The sequence below is a fragment of the Physeter macrocephalus genome, chromosome 7 (assembly GCF_002837175.3).
Source record: "Physeter macrocephalus isolate SW-GA chromosome 7, ASM283717v5, whole genome shotgun sequence".
Classification (NCBI taxonomy): Eukaryota; Metazoa; Chordata; class Mammalia; order Artiodactyla; family Physeteridae; genus Physeter; species Physeter macrocephalus.
The window spans coordinates 113,830,388-113,854,167 of NC_041220.1; the positions used below are offsets into that span (position 1 = coordinate 113,830,388).

The 23,780-nt window shown below is 38.0% G+C and overlaps 1 protein-coding gene across 1 annotated transcript in view; it reads right to left on the bottom strand.

Moving 5' to 3' along the window:
• The window catches only part of COL25A1 (collagen type XXV alpha 1 chain), a 476,840-nt gene that overhangs the window by 5,105 nt on the left and 447,955 nt on the right, over positions 1-23,780 (bottom strand). Inside the window, exons 28-36 of the mRNA XM_055086170.1 lie at positions 23,093-23,155; positions 22,413-22,463; positions 20,325-20,351; positions 14,196-14,231; positions 12,540-12,593; positions 7,122-7,175; positions 5,627-5,653; positions 4,606-4,659; positions 481-558 (exon numbers count right to left, since the gene is read on the bottom strand). Of these exons, the coding sequence (XP_054942145.1) occupies positions 481-558; positions 4,606-4,659; positions 5,627-5,653; positions 7,122-7,175; positions 12,540-12,593; positions 14,196-14,231; positions 20,325-20,351; positions 22,413-22,463; positions 23,093-23,155 (444 nt within the window). The remainder of the gene's footprint in view (positions 1-480; positions 559-4,605; positions 4,660-5,626; positions 5,654-7,121; positions 7,176-12,539; positions 12,594-14,195; positions 14,232-20,324; positions 20,352-22,412; positions 22,464-23,092; positions 23,156-23,780) is intronic.

Sequence of the window (23,780 nt, forward strand, 5' to 3'; positions counted from 1 at the left end):
TGGTTAAGTCTTGACCACAGAAGCTCAACTATGTAGATTTGGTCTTAATTTACAGCCTGACAGAAATCTAGTGAAAGGGGCAAAAATGCCTTTATTTCTTTTAAGGAAAAAAAAAAAAGATAACTTTAGTGGTAAAACCCAAAGTTATAGCCTAGTTGTACCTTTACATAGAAGATTTTTATGCACTTTTAATGTCATCTTGAAATGGTTATTAGATACATTGAGATTCCCCAGAACACAGACGTGGCAGCCGTGTCAGTTGTGAGAACAATGTCAGGAGGTTAATTTGCAGTCACCGATGGAAATGCGTGCATGCTCTTTTCACTCTGCAGAGTCACTGAAGGAGCTATTCATGCATATGCATGTAGTGTGTTTATCATGTAAAGCTTGCTCCAGAAGTACCACTTTACACTGAGAGAGATGAATATGTAATAAACAAAGGAATTGCATGCAGGGTGGTAGGAAAGAGAAATACTGTACCAATTGGCAAGGGGCATCCAGCCCATCCAGGCCAGGCTGGCCTGGCTCCCCTTTTTCCCCCTTAACGCCACGGAATCCCTGTTTGTAAAGATTAACTCATAATGTTACTAAACAGAAGAAATCACTTAAGCACAATTTCTGCTAATGAAATAACCACAATAACAAAAGGCTGGGAGAGGAGCAACTCTGAAGGGAAAGGTAACATCCAGTGACGCTGGACAAAATAAAACAGCTTGATGTGGTCCTACAACTAGGGCTTGTCTGGGAATGGGGACCTGCTCCTCCGATCCTGCATTCGTGCCCCGGATGCACAACAATACTTGCGTGTTGAGAAACCAGGCATAGCTGGTGGCCAGAGACAAGGGGTGGAACACATTGACAACCAGATATGGATGTTTCTGGGACCTTAAAGTCTACGTTAAAAGACGCCAATCAGAACCCCCGCTGGTGCGGTCCCTCCAGTTTGCTCCTCTCCCAGCTTCGCCTCCGCATGTGACATCTGGAGACGGTTGCATGAGTCAGACATACCAACGGGCAGGGTGCATCTAATCCAGGAGCACCCTGTTCTCCTTTCTCCCCTTTAGGCCCCTTTTTGCCTTTCTTTCCCTTTTCCCCCTGTGGATACAAGGGTTTAAATAAGACAGGTTTTATTTGGGGGGGGGTGGGAAGTAACGGTGATTCAAAAGATGGTTTAGCCAATAAAAGTCTGGAAGGGCATTTACCACTGTTTTCTGGTTTAGGTAAGGCATGATATTATGAAAAATAACAGACTTCCGGGGTGGCAATGGATTCTGAGCAGTGATGTACAGGATTTTATTAAAAAGATTCAACAAGATGAAAGAACTTGGAGGCGGACACATCAGAAAGGAGGATCAGTGCTGACTTAGACCCCAGTGCCGTGGTCCTTGTGAATGAGGTGTTCCCGCCACCGCTTTGGTGAAGATGACAGATACCAACTGTATTGAATCCAGCCAGTGGCAGTGAACTTCAGAGGAATAATGGAGACTTCACCCAAATTTCAGTACCTGCCAACGTGCTTTTTTTCAAATCCTATAACAGATGAAAGCTACATTGAGCCAGAGGAAAAGGAAAAAAAATCTTGGCAGCTTCTATCTTTTTGAAATGAATCCAGCTTTCTGACATTATTTTTTGTAGTTAGTTCTCATTTAAACATATTCAGTGTGTTAAAAATATACTCTTTCTTTTAACATTCTTTTTAAGGAAACTAAAAGCAAATACTTTCCTTAGTAAGTCAGATAAACAAATTTTAAAAGTGCTAAGATTTCTCAGCAATGCCACTTGGAGAAACAGACTTGTTTATAAACTCAAAGATGTTCTTTAATTCACTGTTATTGGTCTCATGCCAGGTGTTCACAATGGTAAATGGGTTTCCAGCTTGCTCAGAAGGTAACAAAAGCCAAAAAAACAAAAAAAATTCTGTTCAAGAGAGGAAAAGCAGTTTGGATTCAGTTCAGCTAATGCTAAAAATGAGGTAGGCAGGATAATTACATAGTGGGAATGTAGCCATGGAAATTAGTATTTAGGAATCAAGGTAAAGGTTGTGGAAATCTGCATGGATCATAGGGATGGAGGAATTAAGGAAAGGAGGCAAAAGGAGGAGAAGTAAGGAATGCACCTCAGCTGTTTCACATTAACATAAATATCTGCATATTTATAGACAAGAAGCTGGTGCAGTACAGAATACAAAATACTATGCTATACATATTTAAATTAGTGTATTCATTCTGCAGTCAGGGTGGCAGATACAATAAGTCTGAATAATTTCAGAAGCGAAACAACATGAATATTCAAAGACATATACATAACAGATATAGATGAGATATGCACTCAAATTAATGCATTCTTTCTGTGTGAGTGAAAGCTCCACATTTATCTCCTGTGTGCCAAAAACACTGCATCAGAAGGCTCAGAATCAAAGCCATTTGGGTTTCTCTAACATCGGGGAAAGAGAGAACTTCTGTGTGGTTTAGTTGATCATGATCAAAAACAAAGACCCGAGATGCCAGGGTGAAGTGAAATGAGAGCAGGTGTGATAGAAGTAAGATGGGAGGAGCTTTCGGGAGTAAATTGCTCACTTGTGCAAGATGAATCAACATTCTTCCTCAGCAAGTAACATCATTGCCTTGACGTAAAATTGATTTAAACTTATTTGGGAGGGAGTGGACTCTTCTTCACATAGGTGTGACTGACACCAGATGTGTTGGGTATTATTAATTTTGGACTCAATTCATTTTTTGATTGGTTAATCAACTCAGATTAATCACTCAACGGAAAGTGTTGTCATATGAATGTTGACTTTAACAGGCTCTGGGAATCGTTTTTCAGTAATATTCTAGTGAACCTCAAGCTTTATGGAAAACAGACACTATTTTACAGAGGATAATGTGTCAGTGTTATTATTAATCATCATAGTTTTGTAACTATCTGTCTTTGTGGGTATGAACACATAAGGGCTCTTGCTAATTTTTGTCTCCCATGTCAAAGAATGATATACAAAAAGTATGCACATTTGTATCTAATTTCCCTAAATATAAAACTTCTAATTATGGAATCTGAAATATGGAAAGATTTTTGTATGGGTGATTAACATTATTCTGAGGATTAAATTTGTAGCTTTAGGTTTTCATAAGTTATAATACCAGTAATTTCTTCTTTGTTTAAAAGATCATTAGAATGAATATCTTCATAATGGTGACATACTTTTGAGTGAATAAGGTTTTTGACTCATACAACCCATTCGGTAAATATAAAATAAATGCCTATAACCTTGAAAGCACACAGAGACACCTTGGGCTAAAAGACTGCATGTACAATTTATCTCAAAACATGTATATTTTACAGTTAGAATTTACAATTCAGAATAAAAGAACTTTTTTTAATGCCTCAGTTTCCTTGTCTATGAAATGGGGACAATAATAGCACCAAACTTAGGGTGTTGTTATGAGGATTAAAAGACTTATCTTATGTAAGGCTCTTGGAAAAACATAAGTGTTCAATAAATGTGACAATGATGTGACCATGATGATGGTGGTGCTTTCATATAACCACTCACATGAGCTTTCCTAGCAATGGGAAGCTAAGTAATGTTTAATGCCCAAAGAATACACAGCAGGCTTAATATCCTCTTTTTTTTTTTTGGCAACTCTCATTTGGCCTTGTTTTTCAACAGCTATGAACTTCACTGTTAAAGAGACTTTATAGGGTTTTGAAAATAGTGCGGTAAGTAGAGTAGGACATAAATTAATCTGAGAAATAGAATTGGTTTAAATCTGAATTATGAAGGTACCATTTCAGCCACTTTAAGATTTTCATTATTCTTTTGAGGTGCTGAGTTTAAAAATTTTTTTTCCCCTTTTTCAGCTGTGTCCAATATAAAAAAACTATTTTTTAAAGAAGAAAAAAGTGGTTTAAAAAATCCATAATCCACATTTTGCTTCCAGACATAAAACCATTTTGCTTGATATTGGGTCCTTATCCCCTGGAGCTGACAGTCTTGAGATAGGACCTAAACATCAATCTCATAAAATACACCAATATCTTCACTTTAAAATATCTACAGCGTCCAAAGGCAACAAGTCCTGGTCCCTGCATAATGGACTCACTGGGTTTATCAGCATACTGCTTGCCTTCCACTTTCCAATCAAAAAAAAAAAAAAAAATCAAGATACAGGACATATCTTAGGGAATGTTGTGAAGATGAATGAGATGCTGAATTTACAGGGTTAGCTGAGCTCTGCCAGAAGACTGTTGCAGATTTGTGCTATTTAATTTTACTTAATGTCATAAATGCCTCTCCCACCCCCATTTTCAAAAACCCCTGAAAACTTCATCTTTCAATTAATTGGTGTCAGGTAGTCCAAAGATTGTAGCTCAGATATCTGGGGATTGTAATTCTTTTCTTCTGTGCTAACAGTGCCCTTATTTCTTGCAGTGTAGCCTTCTTTATTCCTCTGTGAAGATCTGGTTCCTCAGATCAGACATCAGAGTGTTTTTGGAGCACAGGATGGAGAAAGATTAGACGTATGAAAGAATCGCACAGGTTGAACAGCAAAGCAGACAGAAGCAGAAAAATCAAACAGGCACATGCTAGGCTGGAGAGGTCACCTTTTCCCCCTTTTCTCCTAGATCACCCTTCTCGCCTCGTGGACCAGGGAAACCCTATAGGATAAAAAGCAAACCAAAAAGATCTGTTGGTATAACTGTGGCAACACCATATTGAAAAAAACCTTAAGAATTCATGTTTCTGAACGCAAATATAAAGAAACATGGCATGCCCTCAAATCTGAAAACTTAGATGGGTAAAGTGGCACTTAGAAATAACAGTTTCCTAACATCTCAAGTATCTGTAAACAAAAGGTTTCTTGCTTTTTCTCCAAAGAAATGTATAGTGGAGAGAATATCAGGATCCTAGTTTGAATCCTGGCAAGTTCTCTGATTTGTGGGACTGCAGGCAAACTTACTTCACCATTTTAGTCCTTCGACCATAAAACAAGGTTAATACCTATTAATACCACACATCTGCTGGTGTGAGCATTAAATGTGATGATATATATAAAGTACCAGAATGATGTCTGCACACAAATGGTGCCCAATAAAGAGTAACTACTATTACTTTTTGCTACTGCTATTATTCACATAATACAGGACGAACAGTAATCATTTTAGGAGGGACTGACTTTTGACATTCTCTATTTTTATAGAATTATGTTACTATAAGATATATAGAGACTTTATGCTAAAAAGCAAAATACTGCGTAATAGCTTTGAGAATAAACATATCATTCCCTAACGGTAGCATGTGAAAGATACTTCGATTTTATGCATATTTTAAAATAAGTAATTTAACCATTCGTGTTGAGTGTCTCTAATTTGGGAAAGTATTTTGAAGTGCCTCTATCAACTGTCAGTTATTAATTTCATACTAGATAATTATGCTTTTTGCTTTTGTCTCTCTCATGCCAACCCTAGTGGTTTATTTCCTATTGCTGTCTACACGCACAGCAATATATGCTGGACACATAACTATGTGCACAGAAAAAAATTAGAAGTATTCTTGCTATTATTGATGATGGAGACCATCAGCATCTATTATAATGGGAAGATGTTTATTGTCAGTATTACTTACATCAAGACCAGGCTCTCCATCTTTCCCCTGCCAAAGAATCATAGTAGGTACATTAGTGTTCCTAAGTTTCACAAATAGGTTATTATTCTGTTTAAGGCTGCCTGGACATGCAACACTAGTATAAAAACAACTAATTCAGAAATGTGAAAAAGATTCTCTATTGATTAGTAACACAAGTTTCTTTCACTAAATCAAGTGAAGTGACTGTTAATGTTGCAGGTAAGGGTCATGAAAATGTTTGTTATATATCAGGTTAAATAGTCTGATATTTTGCTGAAGTTTAATGCTTGGTATTCAAGTTATCAATCTAAGAGTAAGTCAAAAGCAAAAATACTGTTTAGTTTAAAAACACACCAGCACTAACAGAATAAGCAAATCTATGCTACTTTAGTTTGACGACTTAGTAGTCAGCTCATAAGCGTGTAAAGAATGTGAAAACTGTTTATTGTTAAATACAATTTTAATTTGGCTAGATGTACACCTTGTCTATAAATATTGCGGGTGTGAAGATCACAGCTTAAAAACTGTAAATTAATGACCCCCTATTATAGAAGGAATATAATACTGCTGTGCAAGGATGATCAATTCAGCCGTGTGGAGCAGATTTTCAGGGCTTTGAAAATCACTCAACAAATCCACCCCAAAGTTGCCGAGAAGTTGCTTTGATTCCACCAATTAGATTTTGAAATCTATTTCAAAATCGGCATCTCTTTCAGCACGCAAGTAATCATGGTTTGAGCTTATTATTTCAATTCCTCAAAACTAGAAAGTACAAGGTACGTGGAAAATACATAGGGGTTAAAAACCTTGAGACAACATTATATGCTTCTACTGTAGTCCTACCCGACCCCATCAAACCATTTACAATTATCCCAAAGAGAATATTCTGAAGCAAACCCGAGGCCCTCAATTTGAAGTGGGTGTTAACTGAGAATTTTCAGAAGCTAGAACACTATCAACCTTCTCTGTTCTGAAGATCACTTGTCATCACGGTAATTTAGAAAGGTCAAAAACATCAGTCATCGTAAACATCAATCTGAGAAATACCTTTTATGAGCAAGAGCAGTTTTTGTAAGTGATGTATGAGAACAGATAAAGTCTGAAGAGAGTTTTTTAAATTAAGCTTCCACACCCACTTCTGGTTACAATGACCTCCCAAGGAAGGGCCAATTATGGGTTTGGTCAGATGGCCCAGGGAGGGGTTATCTGACAGTCAAAAGCCCTCTTTCAGGTCAGCACTGTCCATCTCATGGACAACCTCTGATCCTCTCAATCTGGTGAAGTGTGTGGGTGTCTGTACGTGAGTGTAAGAAGATGACACAGATATGACCTATGTCTGAAGTACACAGTTACATTGGCGTTGAAGAGAATTAGTGGATTGTTCTTTGCTCCTCTAATGGGATTAGTCTCCCCACGAGGGGAGGGTTAACCACGCCAGGGACAGGTCATCTACACGTGCTGAAGGGAAACACCATCGCGAGACGAGAGAACTCACGGGAAGACCATACGGCCCTCGGGGTCCCGGCTCTCCCATTGCTCCTTTTTCACCCTATAATGAAAGGTGAAAGTGCAAATCATAAACAAACACCTATAGTCACACACATTCCCTGATGGCCTGGGGCTAAAGCCTCTATTTGAAGTATCATTCTATCAAAATTCCAAAGCGTCAGGCTCTTTCAGGGCCGCTGCCAGTGATACGGCAAAAGAAATCCATGGTAGCATATTTTACAGAATCACCTTTGGAAGAAGGACTGTCTGCCCAGCGGTGCAAAAGGACTTGCATATCTAGGGTGTGGTGCTTGGGTTTCTTTGGCCTTACTGTGAAATGTTTATTTGTTACTAATTATTTTAAGTAACCACTTTTTCAAAAATGTAATAAGAAAATTCTTTTTCCCCCTACCAAATGTCTCTTCAGCAGGCCCTTACCCCTTGACTGCCCCTGCCCTTAACTGAGCTGTATTTTACTGCACCGTGCTCATACACCAGGAGACAGACCCACCTTATAACTTGTCTATTCTCTGCTGAGCCCCTCGCTAGAATCTGCACGTTAGGGTGCCAGGGCCCTGGCTTTTTTCCCTACTGCATGCCCACAGCTTATAATAGTGTCAGTAAATATTTGCAGAATTCATGAGTCAAGTCAGATCACTACAATCATGTATGTTTTGCTTCCTTTCGGGAAAAGAGGGTTTAAAAACTTTTATGTTTTCTACTCAGTGCCTGATAAGGTAGGAATTTACTACCTCATCACTCTCTCTTCATGTACCTATTTAAGTAGCAGAGCTTGTCTCGGCTTAAATGATAATCTTTTTTTTTTAAATTTATTTTATTATACAGCATGTTCTTATTAGTTATCTATTTTATACATATTAGCGTATATATGTCAATCCCAATCGCCCAATTCATCACACCACCACCACCACCCCAGCCACTGTCCCCCCTTGGTGTCCATACGTTTGTTCTCTACATCCGTGTCTCTATTTCTGCCCTGCAAACCGGTTCATCTGTACCAGTTTTCTAGGTTCCACATATATGCGTTAATATACGATATTTGTTTCTGTCTTTCTGACTTCACTCTGTATGACAGTCTCTAGATCCATCCACGTGTCTACAAATGAGTTGTTTGTAGATTTTCTGATGATGCCCCTTCTAACTGGTGTGAGGTGACACGTCATTGTAGTTTTGATTTGCGTTTCTCTAATAATTAGTGACGTTGAGCAGCTTTTCATGTGCTTCTTGGCCATCTGTAAGTCTTCTGTGGAGAAAGGTCTATTTAGGTCTTCTGGCCATTTTTGGATTGGGTTGTTTGTTTTTTTAATATTGAGCTGCATGAGCTGTTTATGTAGTTTGGAGATTAATCCTTTGTTGGTTGATTCGTTAAACACGATCATCTTGAATGCTTATAAAAAATAAGTAATTGGAGGTGTCCCCAGGAATATGACAGTGTGACAATCAAAAAAGAGATGTCTGCATTTCAAGCAGTGTTTTCTTCTGCTGCCATCTCCAAAATTAAACTGTCAGTATTTAATACGGAAACTTCAGGAGAATGATGATGTTTATGTGAGGGGCCAAGAGAAAATGTTACCTTCTTTTATCACACCCCTGAAGAAGTTTAAGGGTAGCAGATCTCTTCCAGGGGTAAAATGTCAAGTCCAGCTGATAACTGTGCATGCGGATCCACGTGTTATTCTGTGTTTCTCCAGATTCCCATGTGAGCAAATTTCAAGTCACTGTCAACATTCTTCTTTAACGTAAACTTAGGGGCTGTTGGCGCTACTTAGCACTGTCACTTAGAGGCACATATAGTATAGGGAGATTTGGGGGAATAAATATGATAAAAGCTTATTGCACTTTTACTCATTATTCCTTTATGTTTATTACTGAAAGAGCAGGAATTGCATTCGGTAAAGTGGCCAGGCTTTGAAATGAAACAGATTTAAAGTTGAATTCCCCGTTCTGGCACTGACTGGCTGGGTGGCCTTGGGTAACTTTCTTAACCTTTCCGTGCCTGTGTTTCATTGGCTGTAAAATAAGAAGAGTAATACATATTCTGCAAGGATCTTTCTGAGGATTAAGTGTGATTAGAAAATATGAAATTATACGTTGCCAAATAGTATGTCCATAAAAAGAAGCTCTCATTATTATCGTACAGTTAGAGGTCTTGTTTTTAATGAAAAGGGCTTGGCAACTCCAAGAGCGCTAATTCAAACTAAAGTCCTTTCAGTTTGATCTGTCAGTGTTATTTATGATTTTTTAAGTGGTGGTGGTGCTGTTGGTAATGGTGTGTGTGTGTGTGTGTGCGTGCACGCACGCGCGTGTGTAAATGGGAGGTGGGGATTTAGAGGGAAGGTTCGTGTAACCTGGAGTTGGTCTAATTCGTAAAAACTCCATGGATTAGAGTAGCTCTGGTTTGAAATATCTCCACAGATTATTTTGATATACCTACTCCCTTCTTCCTCTTCTGACCGAGCACTTCAGCTTTATTTTGTTTTTAAAATGAATAGGCTGTGGCTGATTTGAATTCAGCTGTCACTGAAGCTGTGGAGCTCCTCTTGCAGAATTGCTCACCCCAAATACTTACTTTAAGCTAATAATGACAATTCCATCTCACTCCCAGTGACTGCTTCAGAAGTGGACCTATGACCCAATCCTGGTCAATGAAGTGTCAGGGGAAGGGGCTGGGAAGCTTTGGGGACGGTTTCCTCACAGCTAAGGAGGATACAGGAGAAGACAGTCCCTATGTTTGCTCTCTGCCGATGCCTCGCCAGAGGGGAGGTCTGGAACCGCTGCAACCAGCTTGCCTGTGGTCAGAAGACAAAGCCAGCTCTTGGAAAGGGCACAGAAGCAAAGCCTAGAGCTCCTCCTTTGACTATTTTACCACACAGAACTATAAATTTCTTTTTTTTTTTTTTTTTTTTCGTGGTATGCGGGCCTCCCTCTGTTGTGGCCTCTCCCGTTGCGGGGCACAGGCTCCGGACGCGCAGGCTCAGCGGCCACGGCTCACGGGCCCAGCCGCTCCGCGGCACGTGGGATCCTCCCAGACCGGGGCGCGAACCCGGTTCCCCTGCATCGGCAGGCGGACGCGCAACCACTGCGCCACCAGGGAAGCCCTACATTTCTTTACTGTTTAAGCCATTTTGAGTTGGGGTTCTGTCACTTGGAGCCAAAAGCAGCTTAATGGTTTCAGCTTGAAAACTTCTAGGAATGAAATATCAACACAGGGCCTTGAACGTGCAACTTCTTTTCCGGGATTAATTCATTCCAAAAGAACTTTGAACCTCTCCAATTTAACACACTCTACGGAGTTCCTTAGTGGTTACAAGGCCAAGATGAAGAAATCAGCTGAAGGTAGGACGATCAGGTGCTCTGAAGAGCTGCCTACTAATGCTGCCAGTCATGTATTTGACAATTCTTGAATAACACTGTCTGTCAAATGCCTGGTTTCTTTTAGGCTGGTCTCATTTCATTCAGGATCTTTAATTTGCATGTCTACACTGAGGAATTATTCTAGAATGAACCCCCTGCTTGATTCCTGCCTCTTTAAAATTTGAAACTTTTTCAAGAGAGTCCAGATGGCACCTCCATCAATTAACTTTGAGAATCACACTCCAGTTTAGCACTTAGGGAGAGGGGCCCTTGGAGAGAGTACTGATATCTGATCCAGTTAGGATAGTTAACATGCTGACTAAATACAAGTGTAACACTTTACACTGCACACCATTTGACTTAAACTGTGCCTTCGCAAATTCTTAGCCGTTTCATTTGCTCTCCTGGTGAATTCTACCCCGGCGCTGAGACCTGATACTCTTATGACACCGTGGAGCTCTCGGAAGTAACAGCTGATTTACCAAACGGTAAACCCTCTTGAGTCCCAGGGCCTTCTGCCACTGGACTACTTGAGATTTGCTGCTCCATTTTTAGTCCATGTACTGGATTTCTTGATACCGTGCTTGAATGCACCAGCAGCATGAGGCTCTTAGCTTTTAAATCTTTTTAATTAGGATGATCTTCGTTAAGTCTTTTGTTTGACCTTAGAAATAAATTCAGATGATTTATTCCCTTTAGGACTCACCTCTTCCTAGAAGGATTCTTGGGTAAAGCCAGCATTCCTCATTGCCAAATGCACAGCACGTACTATTTGTATTCACTTAGGCCTCATTATCTAGTTATTCCTTGCAGATATTTTTTTCCTCTGCAATTAGATTGTAAACTCTCCTAGATCACGGAAAATAGCTGCTTCCTTCACAGTACTAAGTATATACAGTGTATCAACAAAAGGTTATAGGATGATGAACAAATTATCATTGTGCAATTCATTAGAACAATTAGCAAAATAGACTGCATAAATGGGAGGAGAGCGTTTTCATTCCACACTAGGAGTACATTGTGTTTTGTACATCTTAATGTGATACTTACTGAATAAGTGAATTCACTTTATAGGACATGGAGTTATGGGATGGGGATGTATGCCAAAGAAATCACTATGTGGCCCTCTATTTTAAAGCAAATTATCCCAGACTGATGAAACTCTATCCAGTTTTAAAAGACCACAAAGTTGCACAATGAATCATTCCAACATTTTGAAGTCCTCACCATTAGGATACTTTCTTTACATCCTATCCTGGATGGTGGGGAAATTGACGACACAATTCCACTCAGATCCAAAAAAACCTTCTAAGTTTTTCAGGGTGAGGAAAAGAAAAAGCGGAAGAAAACCAGAGAAAGAGGGAGAGAAGTTCCAGACAGATGACCAGCTGCTGATGCTGTAGGACATTTTTTTGTGTCAGATGTTTATCTTCCACTCTGAGTGTCTTTTTTCCCCCCAAAGATATGGAAACATGGCTTAGCAATAGAGAGGTTAGTGGAAGGTTTTTGTTTTATAATGCACTAAAATTATTTCCTTATGGTTAAAGAAAGGCTATTCTTTTGCTAAAAAAGAGGAGCATGTGTAACTGTGCGGAGAATCCTTAGGTTTTGTAAGTTCCCTTTAGAAAAGTTATAACTTATTCTGAATGAACAGAGTAGCTTTATATAAAAGATTATCAACCAGAATATATAGTCCTGGAAATTTTAGACCTATTGACATCAACTTTCTGGATTAAGGCCAAATGAAAACATCTTCCTTAGGGGTCAAGAAGGAATGGTCTGAGCTATTTTCTTTAGCTATGAAAATGTATGCATTGTTTTTTGTTTGTTTGTTTTTTTTTTTTTTGGTTAAGGCAGGCATATTCTAATACTCTGTCATTCTCTCAGCATGAGGACTCCAAATAGAACTTAAGATGGCATCTATTTCCATTTACTATTAGATGGCCCTTTATTTCTAATGGGAAATGAACAGCTCAGATCAACTAAAATGGAAAAGCCACACTCTGTGTTTTCCTTAGGTCACAGCTTAATAACCTCAGGAGCAACTTACTCTTTCTCCTTTGGGACCTGCAGGGCCATGGGGTCCCATAGGGCCATCTGTACCCTAAAAAAAGATAAAAATAATATAATATGAGACATATCCCAAGGGCTGTAAGAAAAGCAGTTATAATCTATCCTGGACTTTTCCTGGGTGAATGATGCCTTAGGATGTCAGTAAGACAACACGTCTCCTTTCAAACTGCTTTATGCTTGATTCTTTCAGGCCAATAGTTTTCAAGAAACTCATGCAAAAGGGATGAATTTTATAACTGCATATTTCAAAGAAAGGCTCACACAAAGTACTGTATATCATATTTAATTATATATTTCCTCCCTGACTAAATGGAACATCTTCACTTTGCCCCCAAAATCTTAAGAAAAAATTAATTGTTTTCGCTTCACATCACCTCTTCTTCACATCCATTCTCTGCCCCTACAGTTACCTGTACCCCTCTTGGCCACAAATGCTCTGAAGTCTTGTTTTCAGCTGTTTAAGAGGCTCGAATAGTTATACAAGTAAAAAAAAACAAACTTGAATGAGAACAGTGTTTAACTTTTCAAACTTTCTTCAGTTCTGTTGGAAGCAGCAGGGGGCTTAGGAGGAAGGAATTATTCTTATAGGTTCTGCTGCAGTGGCTCAAGTCACTGGGCCTATAAGGCACAAATCAGGCAGCTGGATGATTTAATGGCATAACTGCCCTCTGGCCTCCTGGTTCAGGATTAGGATTTCTGTGGCAGATGAGATAATATTTGGATGAATATAGGAACACTGAGGTCCAGTGAAAATAATGACTGCCTGAAACAGGTTTTAAGAATTGAAGAGCTTGGAATTCTTTTTGATTCTTAAAAATGTAGCAAGGACTTCAGGTATATTTGCTCATTTTCAGGAAGACTATGCTTAGATTTGCAATGAATTTATTATGATATTTGCAAACAGAAACTATTCTAGCACAATTTTTTTGGTATTCCTATTTCTGTTTTACTATTCTTGTTTATTCTATGAGTCTTGTGATATGAAATAATTCAGGGTTTTAAACTCATTCTAATGTTGGTGAATTATCAACATCAGTTTGATCTTTTTCTTACTGCCTGAACTCAAAGTTCATCTTCAGAAGACTTCTAAATATTGAGGACCTGTAGCTGAAATTTAAGAGATGGAGCTGTTAAGAACCATAGAAAAGAGACAAAATGACAGAAGACAGACAAGTCATTTCAATGAACAGAGATTTGAAAGTTAGTTCCAAAGAAGAAGTTACATTTCTAATATGGACATAAACATAAAAGAAAAAGCAAGTTAAAATAAATTCACATGATTTTGATTCCTTCAGAGGGCCCCTCCCAAGGAACTGCAAGAAGTGTTCATTGGTTGTGGAAAAATCTGTCTGGGGTTCTACGACAACGAAGCCAATTAGATTGGTCATTCTTCCCATGTCACAAGTTATCCAGACTTGAACCCAGGCTTCAGAAAGATGTTCTGCAGTTTAGGCTGTACGACAAACAAGGCTGCAACCCAGGCTTTGTCTCCCTTTCCCTTTTCTGCCACTGTCTTTGTCCACTTTCTTCTGCTCCAGTCCCATGTACCCCTCATCATTTGATGGGAGTCTGTCCTGAAGCATAAAACGCCTAGCCACAAAACATGTTGGAGCAAGTTGAGGTGCTGACTCACCCGGGATCCTGGCTTTCCGTCTAAGCCAGATGCTCCCTGTGTGATTTGGTTGGTAGCAGGGTTGGTGGGTGTAACACGAATGACAAGAACAGAGATTAGTATGAGGTACTGATGAACAAATGTAACACTTCAAACAACATAATACGCAGTCACAGGGTTCTGGGATGAATATCACTTTGCTACAAATTGTTAGTTGAAAAAAAAAAAACATGTGACAATAAACACCCCACAGATGATGGCATTTTTATGACATTTCCATTTGATAAATTCTTACTCAGAAATCAAGTGAATGAGGTTTATAAAGTGGGCTTTAAAATAGTTACCAGTAACAGTCTGGGTTGCTAATTTCCATAGGAAATTAATTTTCTAAAGACTGTGCCATTCACAATATATTTCTTTCGGCTCTGAAAAAAAAATAATGGCCAATCTTCTAGGAAAGGGCTCATTATAATAATCAATCAAGTTAGAATTTCAGAGAAGAAAACAGCTCTAGTTTTACTTGTTAAAATAGCATTTATGAATAACAAATGCAGAATTTTAACATGTCAGGGTGACTCTGGATTTCCACACATATGATACTCAGTTTTCTGGATTGTTCTTACTGTGTTCACATTAGTGACCACTAGAGGGACTTCTAGGAACAAGAAAAAGCCAGAAAAATTTCATGAGTCCAAAAAGAAATAACTGTCCCAAACAACATTGTTCCTCAGCTCGCTTCAAGTAATCAAGCATCAAAGTCTGAATGGGAAATGCTTTAAAAATTGAATGTTGTTCTCAGGCAATGCATGCTTTTCTTTCCCTTCAACTCTAGGCAATGCATAACGTATGACCAAAAGATGACATTTTCAATGCTTGTTTCAATTATAAGCTCAATTACTTTTTTGGTATGGCTTTTGTATCTCAAAACTCAAATGTTTATTTATAGTCCTTTAAAAATGTTGATTTGATCAAGGAGTATTTAAGAAAGACAATGCACTACTTCTATACATCTCTTGGCAAGGTTGCAGGACTATTTCCCCATTTTATGCTTCAGATGTAGTTAATGATACAAAATGGAAGAAAAAAAATTTATTCCAGCTGCAAACTCTACAAATGATGCTATACCATACATTTTGGGGGGTACTTTTCATTTTTTATTTTACAATTCCTTCTGTACAATCCTATTGTGAGTCAGATTATAACTGCAAAATCCAATTTACTTAGCAATGATTAAAATTTAAAAAAAATATGTGTGTTATCATTTGCTTAATGCTAGCATATGTAGAGCTTTTGGCTAAATGTTACATAAAAATGAACACTAGTCCCAGATTTGAAATTAGGGCAAACTTTAAAGAAATCAGATTGAGGGTTTAAATAAAATAGAAATCCAAACTTTCTTTTGCTTTTTGATACTTTCTTCAGAGTCACCATTATTAAAATTTAAAAATAAATAGGGGGATGATAAAATTTTTGCACTGATTATATAATATTATATTTACCTGGAATGTGAATTAATGACTCACATATATTATACAGGTTTTAGGTTTTATACCTATGGCATTATCTAATTGGTGTGATTTAACCTATACTCTAATATAAGGCTTACATCATTCAAAAAATGAATACATATTAAGCATCTACTAAGTGCCTGATCTATGTAAGGCATCGGCTATCAAGAGGAATACTTTAGTACTTAGAATACAGTACTTGTGGGAAAAATAAAATAAGTAGTCACCAATTTTTTTATGGAGATGTGTATAAACTATTTTCTATTACCAATTTTATGCCATATTTTAATAATGTAATCTATAATGTTCTTTACTGACTTTTATCTGCATTCACTGAATAGATAGCATATAAAAAGCTTGAAACTAAAACTCATATTTAGGAATTCCCTGGCGGTCCTGTGGTTAGGACTCTGCGCTTCCACTGCAGGGGACACAGGTTCGATCCCTGGTCAGGGAGCTAAGATCCTGCATGCTGCACGGTGCAGCCAAAAAAAAAAAAAAAAAAACCCCTCATATTTAATAATCATTTAAAAATATCTTTTTAGTTGTTGTGGAAAGAAGACTAGCATAAAGTGCATGAAAGTTGGAAATCTCCTTTTCATTAAAAATAAACATCTCTAAATAATTACAAAATACTTCTTCCATATTATCCATTATTGCCGCAAGAACCTCGTAAGAGGGCATTTCCAGCACAACATACAACATTTAGACCACAATATGATTGATTAATGTAAGGAGCCACGGCACTGACCTCACGCCTTCAACAATGGCCAATTGCATACCTGCCACCAACAGGGGGCTATGGTTTTTGGTATTGAAGAAGAAAAAATAAAAATTGAGGGAGGATTTGACACTACACTAAATAATAAAAACATTTGGGAGAAATTATGAAATAATCCGCATAATAATTTTTTAAAGGGGAGGGTGATGGGAGAAGAATTGTCAGCCTTAAAAGAGGAAGGTTGGCATGTATGTAATTGAACGACAGAACATTTATGGCATTGTTTTTTACAGGGTCTTCCTCTGACACAGGAGCAGACATCAGAGAAAACAAAACTGGGCCGAGCTCTGCGCGAACACAGTATGTTTTCCAGTTACAGAAATCTCAACCATAAGATGGTCACTGAGTAAACCAGAGTTCTTACTTAGGGTAGAAAGAAAAGTCTGAGATTTGCACTGAAATGGAAAGTTTTCTTTACTTACTGGAAGACCAAGGGGTCCTCTGTCACCCTTTTGACCTGGTTCACCCTTCAATCCTTTAACACCATTTAACCCTGGTTCACCCTAAATGCAAAAGCAAATGCCGATTTTGGTTGCTATCATGGGTGTTTCAACTTCGAGAGAAGAGAGCCAGTCTCTGAAATGGTTGCAGATTCCAGTTTTAGGTAACAGCAGAGTCAGGCTAGATTTGTCTTGCATCAGTTCAAAAATAATTTAAAAGATTTTAAGAATTAACAAACTGAAATTGACAATTAAATAATATTCTAGGAAGCAGAACTCCTGAGAAAGTGTGCTCCTTACCAGCAAAATGTATATGTCCGAGCTTCGAATTTTTCAGTTTTACCTCAAGGAAATTGGTGTCATGCTACATTGTTCTGACCAAGTAAATCAAAGACAATCGGAGTGGAGGATACTGAAGGAGGCTGAGCAGGAAAGACTCACTCTGCTGGAATGGAAAACTGGAATATGCAGGACAGTGTTATATATATGAATATTTTAAGCCTTTAAGCATTTTGCCCAGGGGAATGAGCTAAAAATGTAGCAACTGACTTTTGAAGTAATGCCATTTGGTGAATCCTCATTCACTGACATTGCAAGTCAGGTCCCTACATGGATTAATCAATAGAATAGACAACAAAGAGCCAATCCTAGAAGAGAATGTGAAGATCACAGAACTTATATGTGGCTTTACTGTCTGTCTGTCCAATCATAGAATAAAGTAGGTTTGAATTTAACTTAAGGTGACAATACAAAAACCATGATAAGTGATAAATTCCCTTGACTCTGTTTTTAAAAACCTAAGAATGTAATACACTATTTTCTATCTGCAGCAGCATGTTAGGAATAGAATTCTGACCTGTTCCCTTTTCAGCTTTTAAGTACAGATATTAACTTCATCAAGAAAATCTTGAAAGACTTGTGGGAGGAAGATGATTTCAGTTTTAAATGCCCTATAGAGTCCTGAGTGGTGGAGATGGGAGAGGGGAGAGGTTATGCTTACATGGCAGGAGGGATTATTAATCTGGGCAGTATTTCCCCCGTTTGCTTGATGGTGCAAATCAGTGCAGTACTTGTTAAAGAGTCCAGGGCACCACCTGGACCATAGCAGCACAGGAATGGTATTTTTAATGTCTCCCAGGTGATTCTTCTCATCAGGAAATTCTAGGAAACAGTGAGCTAGAGTCATCCATGGAACCATGCTATATATTTGAACTTTCAAAGGGGGTCACAAAATAATAAACACATTGGCATGACCTAATGGAGTTTGGCAGTTCTGAGGAGAGGAAGTTTGCAATGCTGCCACCACTGTAGGAAAGCCAAATGTTCTATGGTTGGTTAAGTGTGATCCTGGGAATGTCCCAGAGCTAGAGCCAATGTGAGATTAAAGCCAAGGCTCAGTAGTCAACTGGTCTAAACTTGAGATTCAGGGCTTTGCATGTGTTGTGGACTTTCATCCAGCAAGTGATCGTAAGATGATGAATAGGCAGGGCAGCCTTGGTAGGCTATGAAGTTCTTTGGTGAGGAATCATGCATTGATAGGAATGGGCGTTAACTGAGAAGGTAAGTTTAAACAATCAAATTCTGGGGCAAAAATTTCAAATTTCAACTCTGAACCTAAATTCTAGTCCCAGATCTGTCATTTAATTGGCAGTGTAATTTAGAGCAAATAACCTAAATCTCCTGAGCCTATAGTTTATTATCTATAAAATCAAGGAACTAGCACAGGTAATCTATGAGATGTTTTCAACTTTATAATTCTCTGAAATCTATGATTTAAATAACAATCGAAGTTAAGTGTAGTTAAAGTGAATCATTGCCTTGTAGATATCAAAAGGATCTTGGGTATCTATTAATGTAATGGTGATGGGGTAACTGCATCACTCATAGAATTAAAAACTCAATCTTGGTGGCTTTGGCCTGAGTCATCACAATTAATCTGGTCTTTAGTGGTACCTTCAAATCCAAACAGAAGTCAACAGAAGGAAATATTATTTAGTCCAGTGTGGGGAAAGAGGCCCAAGAAGGCTAGATAAGTACCTAGACCACGGAGCTGATAGATAAGCTCTCTTTTGACCCCAACAAAAATGTTCTTACCCTAAACTATAATCCACGCCACTGAGACACTGTCAATTACCGGCCTTATCAGAAGGTAAGGTATTCTAAGAAGAATAAAGAGGCACGAACTCTTTCCTTTCTTGGGTGAGTCACATGCTTCATCTCGAGAAGGAAACTCAGGTTTCTGGAGTCAGACCAATCCCTTTGTCACCCCTAAAGCTGGGGGGCCAGCGGGAGTGCTCAGAGGAGAGGGTGGGCTGCCTCTAGGCTTTCTGATTCTTAGTGCTAATGCTGCATTTATGTGTCCCCTCACCCCCTCTCCATTTCAGTGCATCAACTCACTACTGACGAGGTTGCAAGAGTCACTGAACCTTTTCTCAAGCAGCCTTGAGGACTAGCTAAATTTTTCTGTTCAGAACAAAGCATCAAACCACAAGATTACAATAACAACTGATGTTTATTGGGTGTTTATTAACAGCTGCACCGGATATTCTGCGAAGTGTTCTAAAATCATACCTCATTAAATCATCATAACACTCTGAGGTAAGTTACCTAGTTGAGTAAATGAAGGATTAGAGAGGGTCAATAATCTCCCCAAGGTGACACAGCCTGTCAGTGGCAAAGCTGAGATTAGAACGTACGTCCTCATCACATATGCTCACTGAAAGAAGAAGCATGTCTTTCAGGGCTCATTTTAATCCTCCAAGGTGTATTCTCGGTCTACACAAAGGCAAAGAATGCACCTTCATCCATCTTCACAATACAAACTGCAATAATTCTGACAAGGAAGGGATATTCTCCATTGTTCTCTTGTTAATTCAGAGTATAGAATACGTGTATGTGATGTAACCTTCTCCTCAGCATAGCATACTTGATATACCTCACCTCATTCTAGACTAGTGACCTCTGGGGGAGTACAAAATTAAGATGCTGGATAATTAAAGCATTTAGATGCAGTACTGCTATATGACAAGCAAGAAGTATCAACTAATAACATCTGAATATACAACTAAAGATACCATACTAAGAAAGAACATCTGGACTAGTCTGAGAATCTCATCAGATTCACTTTTTTTTTTCCTTTTAGAATGTTGATTTTGAGTATATTATGATTAGTAACTTCAGAAACTTACATAGTGACAAGGAAAATGGCAAAATGAGGACTAAGTCATCTCTAGGTGATATCACTTAAATTTGTTGTAAGTCATTCGTTGTTGTGAAATTTAAACATCTGGATACTTAAAGGCTTAAAGATTATCAACATTACTTGACAAATAAATAAGACAGGACAGACATGCTTCTGTCATGCTTCCCCACAATTAACAATGAAACAGCCATCAAATAATCAAAGGATTTGTTGGATTACCTTTGGTCCAGGAAGTCCATGGGGTCCCTGAAAATGGAAAACACAGCTTTTAATTAAGAATTGATTCACTTTTTCCCAGCAGAAGTGACTATTAACTATTACATAAAGTAACAAAATAGATGTATAACAAGAATCTTCTTGTTTGAGCTATAGCTAGAGGCAGGCCAGTGGATGTTAATACCTAGTGAAAGTTCCTTCTAGCTCTTGGATTCCTCTGTAATAGGAAATTCATTAACAGCAATTCTTTCTGCTAAATACCTGTGAGAGGGAGGAGGGAATCTGCCAGGGTTATATGGAAGAAAAAAAAAAACAAAAAAGTGTTTGTGAACCCACACTACTTCTATTTCTCAAATCCCTATTTAAAAAAATCTAGGTGGAATATGTGAGCTACCTTATGAGTTTAAAATTTGCTAAAAAAATTTTGAACTTTAAGTACCAGTGAAGAGGAGACCTTTTCAATTAATAACTGCTCTAGACCCAAGGTTTTAAGAAATCTAAAGGAGCAAGAAAATGAGGAGATGACAGTCAAGTTTGGAACCCTGTTACATCATTTCTTTAAGGCTAAGAAAAGGATTCTAGTACAGGAGTGCTAAACATTATTATTTAGAATGCATTCATTTTTACAAAGATGAATTATTCAAGGCTCTTGTAACAATTATTTACTAGTGGAAGGAAGTCACAACACATTCATGAGTCAGGGCTTTTCCCCTGTATTTTGTGGTAAATCTAAGTATAGAGACTAATTAGTCAACCTAAATTAACTAAAGATTACTGTGGATTGCTTTAAACTTTCAAGTCATTTAAATGAACTATTTGGAGACAGGAGTATTTAAATACTCATCAGCAAAATCATACAACAGTAGGAAAAAGTTTTTGTTTTTTTTTTAAGCAAGCAATACATAGATATTTGTTACATATGTCTACATTGGAATAATATTTTCCCTTTGGATACATTATGGATAAACATTTTCAGGAAATGGCCATTTTATCAAGTATTCTTATTTCACTTTAGAAATGGTTTTAAATTCCTTTAAACTAATTAATTTTATGATATGAATGGATATAGCATTTTAAAATTTAATTTTCTAATTTAAAGTGGTGGGAGTATAAAAAAAGCCAAAAGTATGCCATTTGCTTGATTCTTAAAGCACTGTTTAGCTTTAAGAAAATCAGGTTAATTATAATTGTTTTGTGGTATGAAATAGAAACGGCACTTAGTAAGAAATAGATGATTGGGTCTGGGGCTACGCTCTGTGGTTTAGATCATTCCAATGATGTTCTTTCTTGGAGCAAAACAGGAGGAAAGAGTGACCGACAGTTTATTTAATCTCTATGATTGAAGACATATGGTTTATCGGGACACTGTCGAGACAAATGTGACCTTAGAGACTGCCTGATTTGTTCCCAACCTATCCCAGTCAAAAGCATTTGAAGCATTCTGCCTTCTAGTTCTAGCCTTAACAAAACTGTCATTAGGCAGACATTTGGAGAATTATGCTGGTTTAATGGCTACCTTCCTCACTGAACATAAGTTCTGTGAGGACACAGTCATTGTCTCCACTGGTCACTGAGGGGTACTTGCAGTAAACACTGTATTTACAGAAGTATTTAAAAGTGAAAAGAAAAAGATCCAACAATATATTATCATCTGTGGAAGTGAGACAATTTTTATCATATTATTTTATAAATGTTCTTATTGAACATTTCATTAAAGGGTCTCAATCCTCAAAGTTGGTTAGAAACATTCATTAATGGCTACAATTATTAATCTTGTTATGCTATTAATGGCCTAGAACAGTGGTTGGTTAAAATGATTTTCCAATGTTCATACCCTAAGAGTTGCGTAAAGCTTGCCAAATCTGTTTATTCAACTTTCCTATCACAAAACTACCCAATCTCTTTCCAACAGATGTGCTTGGGAGAGTGAAAGACTACACTGTAAAATCAGAAAAGCACCTCCTATTTTTTGTCCAATTCCACAGAGAGTAGTACAACATACAAGCTGGCTGTTTTGAGGGGTGTGTTCATGTTTCCTCTGGTAGCATGCTCTTAAAAAATGATTATATTTTGGAGAGAAGGGAAACTTACCATGGGGCCTGGTGGGCCATGGGGACCTGGTGGGCCTGGTGGGCCTATGATCTGCATGTCAGAAAAATAAACATGAATTTGGTTACTTCATTTAGATAAGGCAGTTAGGCTTGACTCTCATGCTGGGCTTCTGCTAAGGCCATTAATGGTTGCAGAGGAAGAAGGATACTGGAAGAAGTGATGCATTTGATTCTCTACATTTGGAAATTCCTTCGTGAGGATAAAAAAACTTAAAAAAATACAGTTGTTCTACAAAAGCCAGAATAAATCAAAAGTACGTTAAAAGAAAAGGAAGCAACTGATTACCAAGAAATGCTATAATGCTACAACTGCTATTAAACTCTCAAATATTTCACTAAACAAAAACAGGGCTCTGGAGAAAAAAAGAACATAGGTTCTACATTCACAGAGCTCTACCCAAAAGCGTCGTGGGAAAACCATTGATTTTCTCCTCGCGATTAGATAGTCCTCTGAAAAATCGCTTCTAACTGAGACCTCTGAGACACTTTTGTCTCTCGCTGTACAAGGCTGACAGATATTTCTTCTACAGTTTGACAGACCAAGAGGTTCATGGCCTTTCTCCTGTTGATAAGCCATCTGGCACAGGTTGAAGTTGGTGAATAATTGGCCCATTTCAGAGTTTTTCGGGAACCGTGGAAGTTCAGCCCCCGTGGACTTACGGAAGGACCCTGAGGACCTGGCAATCCCGAGTCTCCTTTTTCTCCTTTCATTCCATTGGCACCCTACAAATAACCATTAAGAGTTGAGCTGGTCAAGTAAGGAACAGCTGAATTTTCTCCCCAAATCCATCATCCTCTTGAAATTTTTATAATATCATGCACATGATAATGTAAGAGAAGGATTTATCCCCTTGCATTTTAGCCTCAAGTTAAACAGCAAGCTTCCTGAAATCCCTAGGATTGTGTGTGATATGTGAAATAAATTATAAAGTAAATGAAACTAAGTTATGCTTGACTGGTTAAACTTATACATTGCTAAATATATCCAATTATAACTGTTATATTTTTAATGGTGGTGCTGACTTTAAATAGCAGTCCTTTAACTTCGTTTTCACTGACACTTATTTACACATTTCCTTGTTTTAAAAAATGATCTAGGGCAGTGAGGTTTTCTACATTTTTTTCCCTACATTTTTCTACATTTCCCTCTCCAAATTCTCAGTAAAAATTATGGGGGAAACATATATATAAACACCATCCCATAATATTGTAACATAAGGAGAACACTTCCAGAATAATTTGGTTTTTAATTATTTTGTATTTTTTAGTTTTTTTTTTTTTTTTTTTTTTTTTTTTTTTTGTGGTACGGGGGCCTCTCACTGTTGTGGCCTCCCCCGTTGCGGAGCAC